The sequence below is a fragment of the Vidua macroura genome, chromosome 2 (genome assembly GCF_024509145.1).
Source record: "Vidua macroura isolate BioBank_ID:100142 chromosome 2, ASM2450914v1, whole genome shotgun sequence".
Taxonomy (NCBI): domain Eukaryota; kingdom Metazoa; phylum Chordata; class Aves; order Passeriformes; family Viduidae; genus Vidua; species Vidua macroura.
Window position 1 is genome coordinate 72,038,723 of NC_071572.1, and position 17,526 is coordinate 72,056,248.

A 17,526-nucleotide genomic window follows, 5' to 3' on the forward strand; every position below is an offset into this window, starting at 1 on the left:
GTTAATATATTGAGGGAAGGAATTGTATTGCATTTGATACAAGGAGAAGATGGAAATCACGAGGGGAAAAAAAAGCATTAGAGAAATACTTTCAGAAATTGCCTCTAATGAAGTGCTGTAAATGTGGAGGTTGCACCTTGCAGCCTTCAGTTTCCATTTAGACACTCAACATAGATACCATATGCACCTGAAAGTGATCATCAGAGTTCAGCCTGTGGGAAGAGAAATCCATGCCAGGCAATTCATTAATCTGTATTGGTCTGAAAATTTGGAAGCTAAAAGAATAAATCAAGGGCACATCTGGAATTCTCTCTTAACATGGCTTTAAATTGTCTTGAAGAACAAGGCCTACTGAAGAAGAAAGCAATAAAGGTGTAATTGAGTCATAACATCATCTATTTTGAAACCTCTTTAACCTCTCTGCTATTATTAATTACAATCATATATAAATGTTAAATACCTAACACAAGCAAATATGACAAAAGCCAGAGACAATTCTCATTCAAGCAGGGTATTCTCAAACACTTTGCTCACGTATAAGAAAGGTTGGAGCAGGTTCTATCAGGCGTCTTTAAAGCTGTCTACATTTCACTTCTCGTCATTCTTCAGCAGTCTGAAAATGTGGCATTATGTCTGCAGAAGCCAGCTGAGCATTTACAGCATCTATAACTCGCAGAGGAGCTTACAGAAGACAGAGACTACATATGCAAACAGTAATTTTAAATCATCAGGTTTCCAAACAATTTGGTTTGTTATACATTTATGCTATTTCCCTTTCTAAGTTGGTATGATTTAGGGAATTCTTTTGTAATAGCCTCTATCCTGCATATTTTTGCAGCCATGGTTACCAGGGGAAATGTAGTTTCTTTACTGGTTTGGGATTTTTTTTTTTTTTTTGTTATTTTGCTCCTAACAGCAATGAGATTTTCTGCATTTGTGCTATATAGAAAAAAAAATCAACAAAAAACTCAAAACCACACTCTCGTGAGCCTCTCATCCAGCACAGTTCTCCTTCCCTTGAGACACTCACAATGCTGGGCTTTATTTATACTGGAAAAATGTGTCCTTTTACAAAATACATGCCCTCCACACAGCCAGAGACAAAGGCCCCAAGGAGAATCATCCCCTTTTTTCTGAGGTTTGGCACCCTGGGCTCATAGGCAGACTAGAAAGAGCCCAGCTGAGGGCTGCCCCTCTCCCCTCCAGTGACTTTGGCATCAGGGCTGTGGGGAGGCTCCAGTGAGGGCTCTCTTCCCCCTCACAAGGCATTTCAGATGAGGCTCTGGTCCTTGGCTCTGCTGGAGCTACAGCCATGTGACAGCCTTGCCTCTATCCCTTTGGCCCGGGCCTGCTGACCAGCTTCCTGGCCAGACCTCAGGTCTGCCTCACTGTAGGGGCCTTGCCTGCTGCTGATGGGACTGTGTTTGTCCCTGACTGCCATCACCTGACCTCAGTCACTAACTAATGTTGACCTCAGACCTATCCCATTGCTATTGACTTGTCCACCAATCTGGACTCCGCTGATTCCATATTCAGGCCCATCCTGCTTGTCTTGCTCAGATCCTGTGGGATGGAGCCCTGCTAGTGAGGTCCTTGCTCTGCCTCTTTCTCCCCTCTCTGTGTTGTGGCACTCAGATCTCTGTCCCTTAGGGAGCATCTTACCCTTGCTGGCTCCCAAGGCCAGGGTACTGTGGCATACACAAGAAAAGATCACTTCCACTGATTCAGACCCATGGTGTATCTGGATGAGAATACTGTCTCTTAGAGGGATTGGTTATTTCTTCCAAAGTACATGCTGCCCTTCAAGAGCAAGATCCAGGTGTAATGAAAAGGGAAAATGGGCTACTCATCTTTATCAAAGGGTCTGGGTGAAGTGTTATAAGTCAGCCAATCTCCATTTATTATCTGGAAAAGTAATGAAACGAGCTGTTTGGCAATCAGTGTGCAAGCAACTAAATAACCTGCCTTACCTCCTCCTGTTGCCTGAAGTCTCCTCTCTGGGAGAAGATGAGTTTCCTGATGTCCTCCCTCCAGCACATGCTAGAGGGCTGCTGGCCCTGGCAGAGGGACCTGTGCATCTGCAGACAGCAGTGGGTGAGAAAGGAGCTGTAGGGTTCAGGAGCTTTGGACTCTACAGGGTAGGGAGGGGTAGCCACAAATCTCCCAGCACCACCACTGTTTGAAGTCCCCCAGGACAGGTCATGCCATGTCCTGTTAAGAGGCAAGATAGAGTCATAAATTCTCCTTGTCTTCAGAGCATGATATTCCAGGCTGAAAGGCAAAATCTTTGTGTTGGGTTCTCCATCTTCCAGCAGACCGCAAGTGGTTTCTTTTACCCTTAATGATTCTTCTTGGGACTCTGACAAAAGGCAGGGTGACTTGAACCCTGCTTCAAGATGAACAGAACTGACTGACAATTGTTTCTTTTTTTCTCTTGGCAGAAATCACACAAGGGCCCGGAGATCAAAATGACAGCACAAGGCTTGCTGGCTCGTTTTGCTGAGCTTTGCAACTCTTCCTCCAAAGACAACAAGTGACCCTCCAGAAAATCTCTTAGCCTTGAAAACAAAATCCACAACTTGTGTAAAGCTTCTGCAGCTAGAGTCGCTGCAGTTGGAGACTGCAGGCTGACTTTATAAAACTGTGGCTCCTGAAAGTTTATCCCCAGCCTGAAAAACCCTTCTGATTGCTTTGTAAGTAACACTCCATTTTCTTTGACTTTAAAGTGCATCCCTATACCATGGGATGTGATATGTTTCCTAGGTGTGTTTTCAACCGTCATAGGAGGCTTAAGCCATGAGAGAGAGATCCCTTGCCTTTTCACAGCCCAACAGTATCACTCTCATCTTGCTGAAAAGGTTAAGAGCCTCACAGTATGGTTTGTAGCCAGTTCCATGGATTACACAAAGAAAAGATGCAACGAGCCATTTTCAGATTAATGAAATTACATGTGCTGCTGCCTTTCACACCTTTAGGCTGAACTAAAGGACGAGAGCATTTATCTCAAAGTTATGAGAAGCCAAAAATAAAGGTTATTGAGCGCCCCATACAGGATTTCAGCCGCGACCTGCAGCTCCAGCAAGCCAGCAGAATAGGGAGCGAGGACGCCCCTAACGCGGTGGGCAGGGAGTGCTGAAGCCCTGCAGATGCTGATTCCCACGTGCCTGACGATGCCAGCGTGTCCCTGCGCTCACGGCACAGCTCCCCAAGTGAAAAAGCTCCCTGACAATCGGCTGCTAAGCCGGGCTCAGAATTTGGGGCCGGTCACAGAGAGTAGACCCTCCTCCCCTGGGCTAGCCAGCCAGCCCGCCGGCCGGCCGGCCGGCCTCCCTTCCCCTCCCCTCCCCTCCCCTCCCCTCCCCTCCCCTCCCCTCCCCTCCCCGCCCCGCCGGCCGGCGGAGGGTCCTTCCCCGGGGGAAAGTTGCTCGGCGTCCCCCGGACGAGGGGCGGGGGTGTGCGGCGCTGCCCCCGCCGCCTCTCGCCCGTGTCGCCGAGCTATTTATTTAAATCGCAGATAAAGCGCCTCGCCGCCCGCCCTGCCGGGGACACTCAGTCCGGGCGCCCGGCAGGTGGGCAGGAAGGAGCCCATGGCCGGGAGGGCAGCCCCGGCCCCCGGGGCTCTGCTCTGCGCCCTGCTCTGCGCGGCAGCGGCGGCAGCGGGGGGCGGCCCCGGGGACAACCCCGCTCCCGGCGCCTTCGGCCACGTCTACCGGGGCGCCGTGAACATCAGCTCGGAGCGGGTCTACGCCTTCGCCTACCGCAGCGAGCCCGGGCAGGTAGGAGCGACCTCCGGAGCGCCAGGGTCCCCGCGGCGGGGCGAGCCCGTGTCCCCTCACTCTCTCGGGTGGGGGGCTGTGTGCCGGGGAGGTACCGGCGCCGCTGCGGCTCCGTCGCTGTGCGGGATCGGGCCGGGCTCTCCCTCCGTCCTGCCCGCATCCTCCCGCTGCCGCGGTGGTCGGGAGCCGCAGTGCACCTGCAGGCTCCTTTCCACCTTCCCCGGCGCGGACGGGGCTGCCCGGGGCTGCCGGCTAGGAGGGTGCCGGTGTCCCAGAGGCTGCGGGGTGGGCAGGTGGATTAGTGCCCTCCACCGCCAAAGGGGGGGTTTGATATCCAGCAGTTCTAGCAGCATAATGCGTTTAAAGTCTAAAAGAGAGTTGTGAAGATAATAGTACTACATTAAAAATAATTTAAAAAAAACCCACAAAACCCACAAAGAATCCAAACTACACACAAAAAAAAAAAAAAAAAAAAAAAAAAAAGGGGTGTGTATGCATGTGCACTTAATAAGCCTTCTTAAGTGCCGTTTTCCCCACTGTATATTTCCTTAGGATCAGGTAGCTTGCGAGGTGAGGCGCCCTGTGCACGTGAGGTGTGTGTCGTGAGGAGGCTGCAGGGCAGGGTGGCCAGGACCATCCATGGCTATTTGATGGTGAAAAGAAACCTGTCCTCTATGTGTACCCAGTTATTCGGGTTCCCCCCTCCCCACTTTTTGTGTCGTGTTTATCACAAGTAGTTAAGTGGTACCTTGGAAACTCTGCCCCCCCCCCCCCCCCCCCCCCCGATGTTTGGATTGGGTGTTAATTGCTGAGTAGGATGATCTGATATACTAAAAGATGGTGAACTAGGTATATGACTCTTCCCTTCTGACCTCAATTGCACAGCACAATAGAAAATGGAAACCATAGCTTTTTCCTACACTGTATACTATGTAATAAAATGCACCTGGTATTTATGAGCCAGTGGTTGGGTGTCTGGGCTATGATGCATCTGAGCCCAGCCTCACTTAACTGTTGGGTGTCACCAATGATCTCAGGAGGTCAAAAGAACACTTTGGGCTTGAGCCTCCTTTTGGAAGCTGGTCGAGGTGTAAGTTAGGTTTCTTCAGGTGTTATAAGTATTGGGTATTAGGATGAGGGCCTGTTGGCAGTCCAGATGTTGTCTGTGGCTTGTTAGTGGAGACAGCACGAATACTGACTTCAGTTAAAATTAATCTGGTTCCTTCCATTTAATGTGCTCTTTGAAGCTGTGTGTGTTTTGCTGGACACCTGAAAAAAAGCTTTCTCTCCTGGAGAGCTACAGTGAAAGCACAGTGGGAGGAGGCACATGGCTGCTCAGGGGCGTTTGCAGGTACCTAAATGCAACTTCTAGGCTACTTCTAGACACTAAGCTGTTCCTGTGGCTATGAACTACAGAGTGCTCAGTATAGACTACTGCCTTACTTAAGCAGGAGCTTTCATGCCCTAATCTCCGTGGTCGTGTATGCTGAAACATGAAGTCTCTGCAGAGATGGGGTCAAGGGTGTATATAAGAAGGCAAAATTCAGGTTTTAGATTTAAGGTTTTTTTCAATACAGAACACACCAAGCACTGCCATGAATATGCTTAGAAGGCCACGCAACCAGCTCCTGCTAGGAAAAATGTTTGGAAGACAAAAACTCTTTATTTAAAGATGAACTTTCATAGGAAGTTTTCTGATGAAGAATCCCTAGAACAGGGTTCTGATGGTAGAGAAGGCTCTAGAGATACTTTATTATGGCCTTTCAGTATAAAAAAAGCTTATAAAATGATCAAGAAAAGCTTTCTACAGTGTAATGACAGGACAAGGGGCAACAGTTTTGAACTGAAAGAGTTTAGATTTGGGTAGGACATAAGGAAGAATTTTTTTGATGGTGAGGCACTGGAACAGATTGTCCAGAGAAGTTGTGGATACAGATCATTGGGAATGATGTTCGTAGTCTGGTTGGATGGGGCTTTGAGCAACCTGATCTAGTGAAGATATCTCCCTGCCCATGGCAGGATGTTTGCACTAGATGATCTCTGAAGATGATCTTCCAGTTCTGTGATTCCTCACTGAGCTCCGCAGGTGCCATTTCTGAGATGAACCAGTGGGAGCTGGGAAGAAGGTGACTGACCTAGTTGGGATGATGGCTGTGGCTTTGTGCAGCCCCTTTCCCAGCTGCAGCCCTTTTACCCATGAGAGGCAAACATGACTGGATCTCCTCTTGCTGGCATAGTCAACGATTGAAGCTGCCTTGGTGTTCCTATGTCTCCCTGTTGTTGATAATTGCTCAAGATTTAGAAGCTTGGTAGTGGAAATCTTGGCTTTAATCACCAAGTTCTTGTGGGCAGGGTTTTCTTATGCAAAAGTTGGGAAGATGTTTAGGGACATGGCTGTCTTCTTGGTGTTGGGTCTTGCGAAGGAAAGCGAGTCCTGCAAAATCTCGGTGTATTAGTCGTTGCCTTTTGCTGGTCTTAAGCCTTGAACTCCTAGTGAGGGAATACTAGCCAGTGTTTGCCAGTTGCCTGCCACTTTTGGGCTTTCTGCTCTTCCTGGTCTTTCTGGTCTCTTCCTGTCTTCGTACTGATGGCAGTTTAGCCAGAAGCCTCTGATAACTCAAGGCAGATAATGGGCAATTAGCCTTAGTTACAGAAAAAATAATTGAATAAAAAGAGCATTCCCCATATGGAAGGGCTGCAGTGGGTGAGTTTAATTGCTTTCCCCTCTGAAACAAAGTCAGGTCTGGAGTGATCTGGCTCTGAAAACAGGAATTTGTTTTCATGGTGCTGTAAATTCTGCTGTTTTCCCCTCTGCTGCTCTCTCTCATGAGGCCAGGCCTATAAAAAAAGGGAAAACTTGGGAATGTGAGGGCTGGCTTGTGATCCATCAATCCTCTGTAAGTTTTCTGGTTACTGATGTGCTATGCCTGCACAGGCACATATGAAAATGCCGCTGAATAGAGCAGTGCTTGGATGTTGGATGAGAGAAAGGAGGGAACAAGACCTTTTCTCCTGTTTGGTGCTTTAGAGACTTGCTGCTTTCTGAAAAGTCTTGTGCTTGCCTGATCTCAGAGGATGTTCTTCATCCACCTCATCACCCTTACTCCTTGGGATATGGAAATGCATGCAAGACAGGAGGAAAAAAAATGAGTGCCATGAGAGTATTCGCAAGCAGATAGGTACAAGGTGAAGAAACCACAACTCAAGGCTCTGCAGCCTGAGTCTCACATGCTTTGAGACATGTGGCTTCCTTTCTGTGCAACTTGTGAGTAAAATGAAAATGATGATACGTGATATGTGAACCAAATCACCTAGCTGAAACTTCTGTGTGTAAAACCTCTCTCTCTGTGGAGCGGGGAAAGCCTTCCTATGTGCTATGCAGAAACACTTGTCTTGAGGCAGGAGAGCTGACAGTCTTTTATGTACTAGGATTTAGGTCTTAATTGCTGAGGAGGAAATGTGAAAGTAAAGCTGTGCTGAGGAGAAGCACAATCACCTCTGCTTAGTCTTACTGCTAAGACTAAGGAGGTAGTCTTACTGCTTTTTGAATTCCCTTTTTTTTCCTTCTAGCTGCTCTTTGAAATTTCCCCCCTGTACAGCTGTTTGTTTAAATTTTAACTCTGAGTGTAAAAAAATATAGTAATAAACCCAACTGTGTCACTTGTTGCTAAGCCCTCATGCTCTAACAGCAAAGGCAGATGTGCACTGTTAGAAGTCTGGTGAACAATTAGTTGAGCAAACAGGGTTATTTTATTTTAGGATTATTTACACTGGAGACATCCAGGATGGTGGTAAAACAAGCACACTCATTCCACATGTTCAACATGTCCCTGCCTTGGAGGGAGAAAGGAAGGAGACCTTTGCTGATTTGCTGGAGCTGCATGTGCAGTGTGTTCCTGCTCAGAAGACTGAAAAGGTGCTGTAGAATGTTTCTGCTGGATTCACCACTGACTGGAGAAGACTTTATGTGACAAGTAAGAGAACCTGCTTAGTTCTATGTTCGCCGTAATACCAGGGTTTTCAAAAAGAATAGTGTGTGTGTGAGTACTGATGGAATTCAAAGTGAATGAGACTTTCCACCACTGTAGGATCTGGCAGTTGCTAATGGTTAATTTGCTGAAAACACAAACTGCAATAATATTGTGCAGGTTTGCATGTCCTGTACCAAATTTTAAGTGGTCCAGGAGAATATAACGAGAAAGAAGACAGCAGATGTTCTTTTTCCTTATTGGCGCTCAGGTCAGCTGAATGTATGATTTGGGAAATACTTGGACTATATTTAGAAAAACAAGTATCTCTGAAGAGAACGAGTTTCCAACTTCCCATTTGTAGGCAAAGCTGCTGCAATCCAGACACAGTTCTTGGACATTCATGCAGTACATTTTGGTTGCAATGAGCTCCGAAGCTGAGCAGTGGGCTGTGCCTATTTTAAGAGAAAGAGTGGGTGCTATTTCCCTCCTCCTCCCTTGCCAGGACTAGGAACAGAGCCCCAGTCCCAGTTCCCATATGGCCCAGCTTACCATAAATTGTGATTGACAGTTGATTGAGCTGTGGCTTCTCTGCTGAGCAGTTGTTCAGTGTGAGGATGTGTAGCCCTGGAGTGAGTGTCTTGTCTGTGAAGTCTATCTGAGGAGTTACAGGTAAAAAATTACCTTCAATCTATGAGAGGCTGTGTGCTACCAGGCAGGGTTGCTACCATCATTACCCTTCGTTTTTTCAGGGTTGCAGATAGGAAAAAGTTGACTGTCCTAAAGGAAGAGGGGTTTCAACACTAGCAAGATCAGAAGTCTTCCAATTACATGCCTTAAATTTTGTGACCAAATGCCTTTTCCAGCCAAAGATCACAATGCATTTGTGTTCCTCTGACCTCTAGTGAATGGTCTCGTTTCCGAGGTGTGCGTGGTAGTTGCACTTGCTTTCCTTTAGGCGAGAAACCAGAACCTGTATATTCCTCTGGAACTGTGTGATGAGTCACTTGCTTAGACTAAAGCCATCTGTCCTAGCTGCAGGAAAACTCCTTGATCTGCCACACAAGGCAACCTGGTTTAATAAATGGCAGTGATCAAGTCTGTGTTTGCTCTTCTCTGCTGTTTGACGTGCTAGTGTAGGTCTCACTCCAGCAGTACCCATGTCTATTATAACAACTCTAAGAGCAATTTTTTCACCTCTTGCTTCTGAGCTGGCTTTGGGTTTCACATGTAGGAACCTTCAGGCTAAACTACCTTGAAGTATTTCCATGGTGTCCTGCACACATTCTCCATAATGTTAGTCTTGGCTCCAGCCCAGCTTTCAGTCCACAGCTACACCATGCATGCAATAAAACTTTAGTCTACTGTTTGGAGAAGGCTGAGCCTGAGCTATAGTGAGGACAACAGGCTGAGTTCTGTCTTTCCTTAATGCTGAGTGGAAGCCCACCAGTTTAGCCACAAAGATGCAGGTAAAAATCAAAGAAATTGGGAAGATTACAAATGCTTGCATGAGAAGATCTCCTGATGTCGGTAGAGCTGCTGTTACTACAGGATCTCCAGGGCCTGAACACTCTTGCTCTTTGGTTGCTTGCTCTAGTCTGTTCACCACAGGACCCTGTAAGAGCTTCAGCACACCATGTCTGGAACCTAATAGTAAGTGCCTTATGTGACAGGAAAGTAGGCACAATGTCAAATCCAAAAAAAAATCAAAGCAAATTATAGTATATGATATCTAAAGCCAAGCAAGGTTCAACAGAATCCCTTTGGAGTAACTTTTGTGTATATAATTTATATTTCTTAAAGAAAACAGCTAACCCTAGGAGGTGACAGCGTAGGCAGTGTAGAGCACACAGCACTTGGAATGTGCTTGCTGCTTCTCAGTGGGTTCCCTTGAACACTCCTCACCCTGCCTAGGGTCACACAAAAAGCTTTTGCTTACAGGGGAAAACAAAAGTAATCTATGAGAGAAAGTGCCTGAGGATTTACCAAAAACTTAAACTTGGCTGTTGTTTTTTTTTTGCATCAGAAAATACAATCCTGAAAACTGACAAAAGTGGGATATCTTAAGTGAAAGAACAGTGTGGGATGTGGCTTTGCTTTGGGTTGGGGATAGAAGCAACTGAGATCCCCTCAAACTTAAATTATTCTTTATCTTTCTAGGATTTTGCACTTTGTGGGTTTCCCTACCTAGGAGGCAAAAGGAGAGTACGTCTTGACAGAGGCTATCAGTTTGCAGGCTTTAGGGGAAAAAACTGAAAGCTGCTCTGATTTCTTGCAGGGTAGCTGGCAGACCTTCAGATGGTGACTGCGGTACTGGCAAAAATTTTATTTTTATTTCAAATGTGTAAGCTAATGCTGTCAAGCTTGATAACTTGTCCTTGAACTAAAGCATCTCTTTTGAATTTGAATGTTGTTCTAAATCCTAGTCATTCTCTTCTTGTTGGGCTGTCATGTTTAAAATCAAAGCGGATCAGGTTTTGTTGTTCCCTCCCCAGCCCCAAGATGTTTAGATTAAAAAAGAAAACAAATTCTCAGTACGAGGAACTTCATCAAAATGCCTCTCCTCAGTTTGAACTCTTTCCAAGAACAGTGCAGTAATTTATTATACATTTGCATTGTAAGTAGAGGCTGAAATGTCCTCAGATAACTTGTGCAGAAGTTGTTGGTAGGGAGGTAAGCTTTTTCTGTATGGACCTCATCTGCTGTTTCAGGGGATATTTAAGGAATTGAAGTGCAGACTGTAAAAGGTATATTGCAAGGGTGTGCCATCTGCTCAGTTTGAAAATATAGTTTAGTACATTTGCATAAGCAAACATAATTTTGTGCTGTGTATACTTGGAAAACCACATAGGATTTCAGAAACAGCCTTCCTTACTTTTTACACTGATGTTTTTATTTGAACATAGAAATAACTACTTCAGAGTAGTTTAAAATTAATGGAAAATGGTTTAAAAAAAAAGACATCGTGCATTACGAGACATAATTCAATCCACATCCAAAGTGTTGAACTTCTTCACATACTGAAGTGAAGAACTTGGGAACCAAGAAAGAACTAGATATCTAAGTTCTGATAGCAATCCCTGGAGTTACTGCCAGGAGCTTGGAGTTACACGGTTATGATTTCGAAAGGTTATAAACCGTTTTGTTTCAAGGGTTGGCCTGGCCCAGAGTTCCAGCTGCTGTGGTTTAGGAAGATGCAATTATTGCAGAGTAGTTTGTTCCTTAAGTGACTGTTCAAAATAGGATGTTTTATTTTTAACGTCTTTCTGAAGTCTGAGGGTGTTCAGGAACAGGTACCTACTTCATCCAGCATAGCAACTCCCAGTTTCTCCTTCTGGCTGTCCAGGAGACTCCCTGGCGACATTGGTTAGAGGACAAAATTTCAATATGGATAAAGATAAATATTATCATGTTTTATATTTGTCTTACTTCCATTTATACTTCACAGATACTGTTGCAAACAAGTGAACTCATGGGAAAGTCCATGGCAGACTGTAAGTCCACACAGCACATTTGTACAGAGTGAAACATTTAAATGAAAAATACTAATCCTGGAGCAGGATTATGTTAATGTGTCCAAGGCTGTGCTTGACATACCCAGAGTCTGTCTCTTCGTTTATGCTCCTTCAGGTATTTAATACTCCTGGCAGAAATGCTGGAAGAAAACTCTGGGCCAAGATTATTTGACAGATTGCTTTTGGCAATTAAGACTTATTGACATTGGAGTGCAGAGACAGAGAAAGGCTGAAAGGGAATGATCCTGTGAGCTCCACTTGTTTTGTTGTCAGCCAGGAGTGGTGCTCTTATCTCATGAGACCTTTTTTAGAGAAAAGAGGTTCTCTAAAACCTGTCACTGTCTCAACTATTTTCCTTCCAGATGTCAGCTTCCCCTGTTGCCTCATCAGTGGGAAGATCAGCAGAGTTCAGTGCTGATGCTGCCTTGATTGCTATAGTCTATCTGGCTCAATCCTACTTCACTTAATTTCAGGATTTGTATAGAAATGAAGCACCTCTTTTTCGTGCAACAGCTGGCAGCAGCAGTTCAGTGCCTTTTGCACACGTATCCTGTGCTGAGACCTTTCACTGTGAGCAGCAATCTGTGTTTGCCTGCCGGGTGTGTTCCCTGCCCGTGGGCTTGGCCCGGTGCCTTGGCAGGCCCACGACCAAGCGCTGTCGCAACGCGGGCTGGTAAGCCCAACAGGCTGGCAAGGAGCGGCTGGCGTGTGGGTGCGGCGGAGAGCATGCCGGAGCCCTGGTGTGACTCAAAGGCTTTGCTTAGCAAGAGCTTTTGGAAAGGAATCCATGGTAAAGCCCTTGAAAACCTCTGCTTACAGCACAAACTGTTGCTGCAACCTCCTGCCTTGCCCTTAAATTTACATCCCCACAATCTTAAGATGATGTGTAATCTCTGTGGGAAATGTAGATTTAATAATCAGTCCAAGGATACCTTCATGTCAACAAGAGTCTGGTTTATTTTGCTTAACATTTGCAGCCATGTTGGTTCTGTTCAGCTGTGTGAATTTGGAGCCAGCTCCTTTTGCCTGTTCCCATCTAGAGAATGGAATTCAGTTGTACTTTTTTTCCTTTCTTTCCTTCCCTCCCCCTATCTCCGTGGTGGTGGTGGAACTGAAGTACAAATATTTGTCTTTCCTGGTCTAACACGTTTTTATGCAGAGCTGAGAGCTCTCTCTTTATTCAGCTGTCTTATTGCTCTGTCCACCTTGAAACACAGGAGAAACTTCAAGGTCAGTCGTCTGAGAAACAAAACTATCATGAGCATGACTGGTGAATCGCCCCTGCACACGGCAGAGCCTTGGCACTGGGAAGGAATGTGAGGAGCAGAAGTCTCTGAAGCAGTCCCAACCCTGCCTCAGCCCTACAGCACAAAAGGCAGCAGTATGGTTATTGCTGACAAATATTTGTGCAGAGCCTGCATTGTCCAAGGGAGCATTTGGTACACAGGTTTGTTTCCCAACATGAGGGTTTCAGCTTGGAGGGTGCAGATGAAGTCTAGCACTATATTATAATACCAATAGAGACAGCCTCCTATTTTGAGTGTGCAAGGAAGGGGAAGGTGCAACTAGTTTTCTGTGGGGCTGGCAATGATCTGCTCCAAAATGAAGTCCCTCAGCAGTGCTGGCAGTGCAGGAGTGACAGCAGCCTGGTTGACCCTGTTTCTGCTCAGGCAAAACTTCCTCTTCATCTCACCAGTGCTAAGTGAGTGAGGATGGATGCACAGAAGGCTCATAGTCTTTGTGATGATTATAATTTTAAATTAAAACAGTGCTTTTTCACTGGAGTTCTTTTTGTCTCTGAAGAAGTTTTGTGATAGAAGGGAGAGGTATGTGTGATGGGAGCAGTGCTTCTGTAGCAGGGAAGGGTTCTTGAGTTACAACTGCTTGTTTTTAAAATGAAATAACCTTTGGAAAGGTGTGGAGGGGGAAACATGTTTGAAGTAAATAAATCACTTTTTTTCTTCACCTCCTGCTTTTTTTCACTCTTCTAAAAATATTTTGCTGAAGGCAAATGCCAAATGACTTTCAAAGGGAAAGATGGGATTACTAACACTGGCTCAATAGTGAATTCATTAAATCTGTAGCATGAAAATGTGTTGTCTATATCAAGGCAAGAGAATCTAGGAGCAAAGCATGGATTACAAATTTAAGGTAGGTCAAATAGAAGAAGGCCTAAAAAGTCATAAACATCCATTCATAAGTGTTACATTTTTATCACTGCCCCTTGAGATGCTCTGCTAGACAGTTCATCCTGCCAAGGAAAATGTCTTTCTCCAGGACACTAATTAGGGTTCCTTCTAATCTGTAGCACTAAATTGGAGAGTGAGGGACAACAGATGAAGAGAAGTCCTGGTTGCACTTAAATGGTAATTCTTTCTGCACTTTCCCAAGCTTCCTCATAATTGCACCTACATGTTGCTGGACTTACACCCAAGCTTATTTCCAAGTCATCAACCATTATTTGGGACTTTCTTGTGCAGGTTTGGCCGGAAGGCAAATCCCACCTGTTTTCTTGCAATGTTTAGCAGAAATAGCTGTTGTATAAGAAAAATGCCCATCAACCAAAGCTGTTGGGAGCTGCTGCTGTATCCCTGAGTTCCTGTGAGGGGAGAGCAGAGCTGCACTCTGGGATGGGGATCTGGCCCCTCCACTGGAAGCGCAGGATCTGCCCACTAGAGGCCCTGTGTTGCTGTAGTGATGGCAGCAGGGTAGATAACTAGATGGACTGGAACCTCAGTTGCCATCTGTCCAGCTTCTTAATCACCCTGTTTGTTTCCTGGACTTTATAATAAAGATATTGATAGGGTCAAATTTAGTGTGATGCTCCGGATTGATCTGTGCAAATGTAGGAGGAGCAGAGGTATTCATTGCAAGGGAACTGTTGGTATATTGAGGTGAAATTTAAATTATATTAGGATCTTCTTAACAAGCTGCTCTGTAAGTGTTGCTTCTGACTTTAGATGTTCCTCTCTGTTTGAGGCACCCTGTTTAAATGTGGCCTGGCAAGCAGCTTTGCCTGTGTAGAATACAGAGAGAAAGGTGAGAGGGGGAAAGAAGTGTAGTGGGATCCCATCTGTGAGTCCATAGTTAGGCCATAACTGGTCCTGCCTTGATGCAGCTCGATGTTGCCCCAGATATTATCAGACCAAAAAGAGCTCAAGGCACCTGAATATGGACTTCTAGGAGAGCAGGGCAAAGATGCTATAACCAGCTGTTACAGAGAGCAAATACAGAGTGCTGAGCACAGTAAGGATGTAGAGAAGTCATTATGGTAGTAACATGGCATATACCAGTTTTCTTGTGGGTAAGTGCTTAGATTTAAAAGAGTATTGAGTCTTGAGACTCTTACCTCCCTCTCCTGATATTCCTATTTCCTACACGTATTTACAAGATAATGGAATCAGCAACAAAGCTGAATAAAAGTTGTAGGTGGTGTATAATTGTCAACTTAGTTTTGTGGGGAGAAGGAAATGAAATGAGGCATCTGGCTTCTGGATCACGGCAGAGGGAAGGGACTTTCTTCCACTTCTCAGGCTTTTCTCTGTCAGGGCATTAATCACCAATGCTTTTGTTTCCCTTCCCTTGCGCTTCTCTAGAATAGATGGGAAACTTTCTTTTCTTACTGAGGATGGTCAGTCATCATAACAGGTCTCTCAGAGAGGTTATGGAGTCTCCATCCATGGTCAGCTGGCTCTGGGTGATCCTGCTTGTGCCCAGTTCTAGTCTCTCCAGTATAAGGAAGGTATGGATTTACTGGAGTGAGTCCAGTGCAGAGCCACAAAGCCAATAAAGGAATAGCTCTCCTATAAGGAGAGGGCTGGGAGTGAATAGTACTCATTTAATGTACACATACTCACGTACAATTAAGAAAACCTGACTATCTGCAATGTATGCATAACTCATGTCCTGGGTTATGGTCTGTATTTGTGAACTCCATGGAGAAGAGAATTTCCCAATTTCTGGCTTATATTTATGGATAGTTGAGGATGCATAAGCCAGCAGTGATATTTGCTGTGAGTTTGATGTGAGCTCTCCATCACATTGAGTTGATGTGCTGAGCCCTGGAGGGTTCACAGAGCCATGTCCAGCCTGAGGCGAGCGAGAATCACTTCACTTGTGGAGGTGGGCTTGCTTGAACTGTTTCATGGGCAAAAAGCTGCTGGACCCATAGCTCAATTGTGTCCTTTCTGCAGTGATAGCTGTTTTCCCCATGGGTGGAGAATTGTTCCATGTCCTTGCAGGAGACTGGCTTGACCATTGTGTCTTCATGCTCCTTAGATTTGTTTTCTTGTTCAGTTCCAGTCGCTTCGTTCATATCCTCATCCGCTGTCAAAGCAAACACCAAGAAATAAGCAGGAGCTTCTTCAGCCCTAGTTACACCAATGTGTGCTGGCTTGGCTCCCTTGGGGCAGCTACTGGGACTAAGGAAGCCACTGAGTTATCTTCCAGTGCTGCCTGTGGTGACACCCTTCAGATGTTCCTTGTGTGTTTTGCTTTGTGGTGCTGTTTCTCTTAACTTTGTTTTAGCACCTTATGGTGAAATATACTTGGAAACAAAATTGCGTATGTAGTTCTTGTGACTGGAAGGAAAAACTGGAAAGCAGGCAAAAAGAGCTTTGCAAAGGTTTAGAAGCCAGAAGGCAATGGGAAAAGATTCTAATGTCTGCCCTTCTATTTCAAGGGGGTTTAATTAAATTATTTGGGTTTTTCTTTGTTGAAGACCTAATATTGTAGGAATTGGTGGCTGTCGCCTCTGTATTATGGCGATGTTAGGAAAACTGATAATGATTATGGCTTTCAGGAAGGTGTTTTGTTCTACTAGATTTCAACTCCCATGTAAGCCTAGAATCACCGAACAAGAATAAATAGGAAATTTTCTTTGACTTGGAATTGCAGAGGGAAGTAATTTCTCTGAAACTGGTGTCCCCAGGTTAAGAATAAGCTGCCGTCTCTGATAACTCTCCTTCTTCTAGCTTACTAATTCTGTATGTTCTTTGCAGAACATGCTACCTCCTTGTACCTTTACTCTTCTTGGAGGGTATAAAATCAGAATATCTGTGAGAAGTCTTTTACTGATCTAATGAGAGTCCATTATAATCTTTCAGGATGTGGCAGGTTTAAAATGTGTATATATTATGTACTTAATATGTTTCATTATTTCAGGGCCTCTAGTTGAGATGGACTGTTTCTTATCATATGATGAGTTATGCACTCTTGTATTTTGTATTCTTCATTAGTGGCTACAGTTCTGGCAAGGGAGCTGAAGGGATGCTGTTTTCAAATGGAAATGGTGACATTTCCATGTGGTACAGATAAACTTCTTGCTTCTCAAATAGTGAACTAAGGATATTTTACACCACAGCTTTCCTACCTCTGCAACCATGTGGTGGCCAATGATAATATAAGGAGAAATTTCAATTGCTGGTGCACTGGGATGCATTAAAACCCTTTCTCACAAGCAGCCTTTCTTGTCCACTTGAGGGCAGTCAGCAGTGTATTCCTGTTTTGTTAGGTGGGATTATGGTCATATTGGAATTGTTTACATGAGAGTCAGCTGCTAATCTGCTTTTTCATCCTTGGCTATTGATGTCATCTTTGTGACTTTCCCAGTACTGTTGATTGAGTTGGGCACATAAGAGTCCCAGCAAGAAAATTCTTGGTTGTAGCTGTGGGTCTTTGTCTTGTGTGTCTGCATCTGTTTGCTTTATTTTTGTAAGGTAAGTTATGTGGGTTGCTCCCAACAGAAGCTACTGAACTCTCTTATGTATTCTGCATTTGTCCACTGTATCTTGTTGGACAGTCACCTCTGACCTGGGGACAGGGCTGTGATTCTGGACTGCAGCATCAGCAGAGAGGCACTTCTGTAAATGATTTATGGATCTGAATAATTAGTCTAGTGATAAACACTGCTGACCTCCCTGTGCATATTTTCACCACCTAGGTCAGACGGAGGAATGGGGAAAGGCTTCTCCCACCTAGATTTGGAGCTGCCTTGTTCTCTACCTTCAGCTTATGCTCTCTTTTCCCACAGGTGGCTGCAGTGCGGGTGTATGTGAACAGCAGCTCCGAAAACCTCCAGTACCCCGTCCTGTTTGTAGTCCGCCAGCAGAAGGGAGTGCTGTCGTGGCAGGTTCCACTGATTTTTCGAGGCCTGTAAGTACTGGAGGCTCTTCTTTGTGACACACTCCTCTACCAGCTCTATTCATCGGCAGCCTCCCTCACGTGCTACATCTTGTAACCTGTGTATGCTGGAGGGCTTGGTTGCTC

General features: G+C 45.2%; 1 protein-coding gene across 3 annotated transcripts in view; it reads left to right on the plus strand.

The window, feature by feature from the left end:
* Positions 1-3,453: 3,453 nt before the first annotated feature.
* The window catches only part of SIDT1 (SID1 transmembrane family member 1), a 41,083-nt gene continuing 27,010 nt past the window's right edge, over positions 3,454-17,526 (plus strand). For all 3 annotated transcript variants that reach the window (XM_053970154.1, XM_053970155.1, XM_053970156.1), the window contains exons 1-2: positions 3,454-3,776; positions 17,291-17,412. In XM_053970154.1, the coding sequence (XP_053826129.1) occupies positions 3,588-3,776; positions 17,291-17,412 (311 nt within the window). In that variant the 5' untranslated portion in view covers positions 3,454-3,587. The remainder of the gene's footprint in view (positions 3,777-17,290; positions 17,413-17,526) is intronic.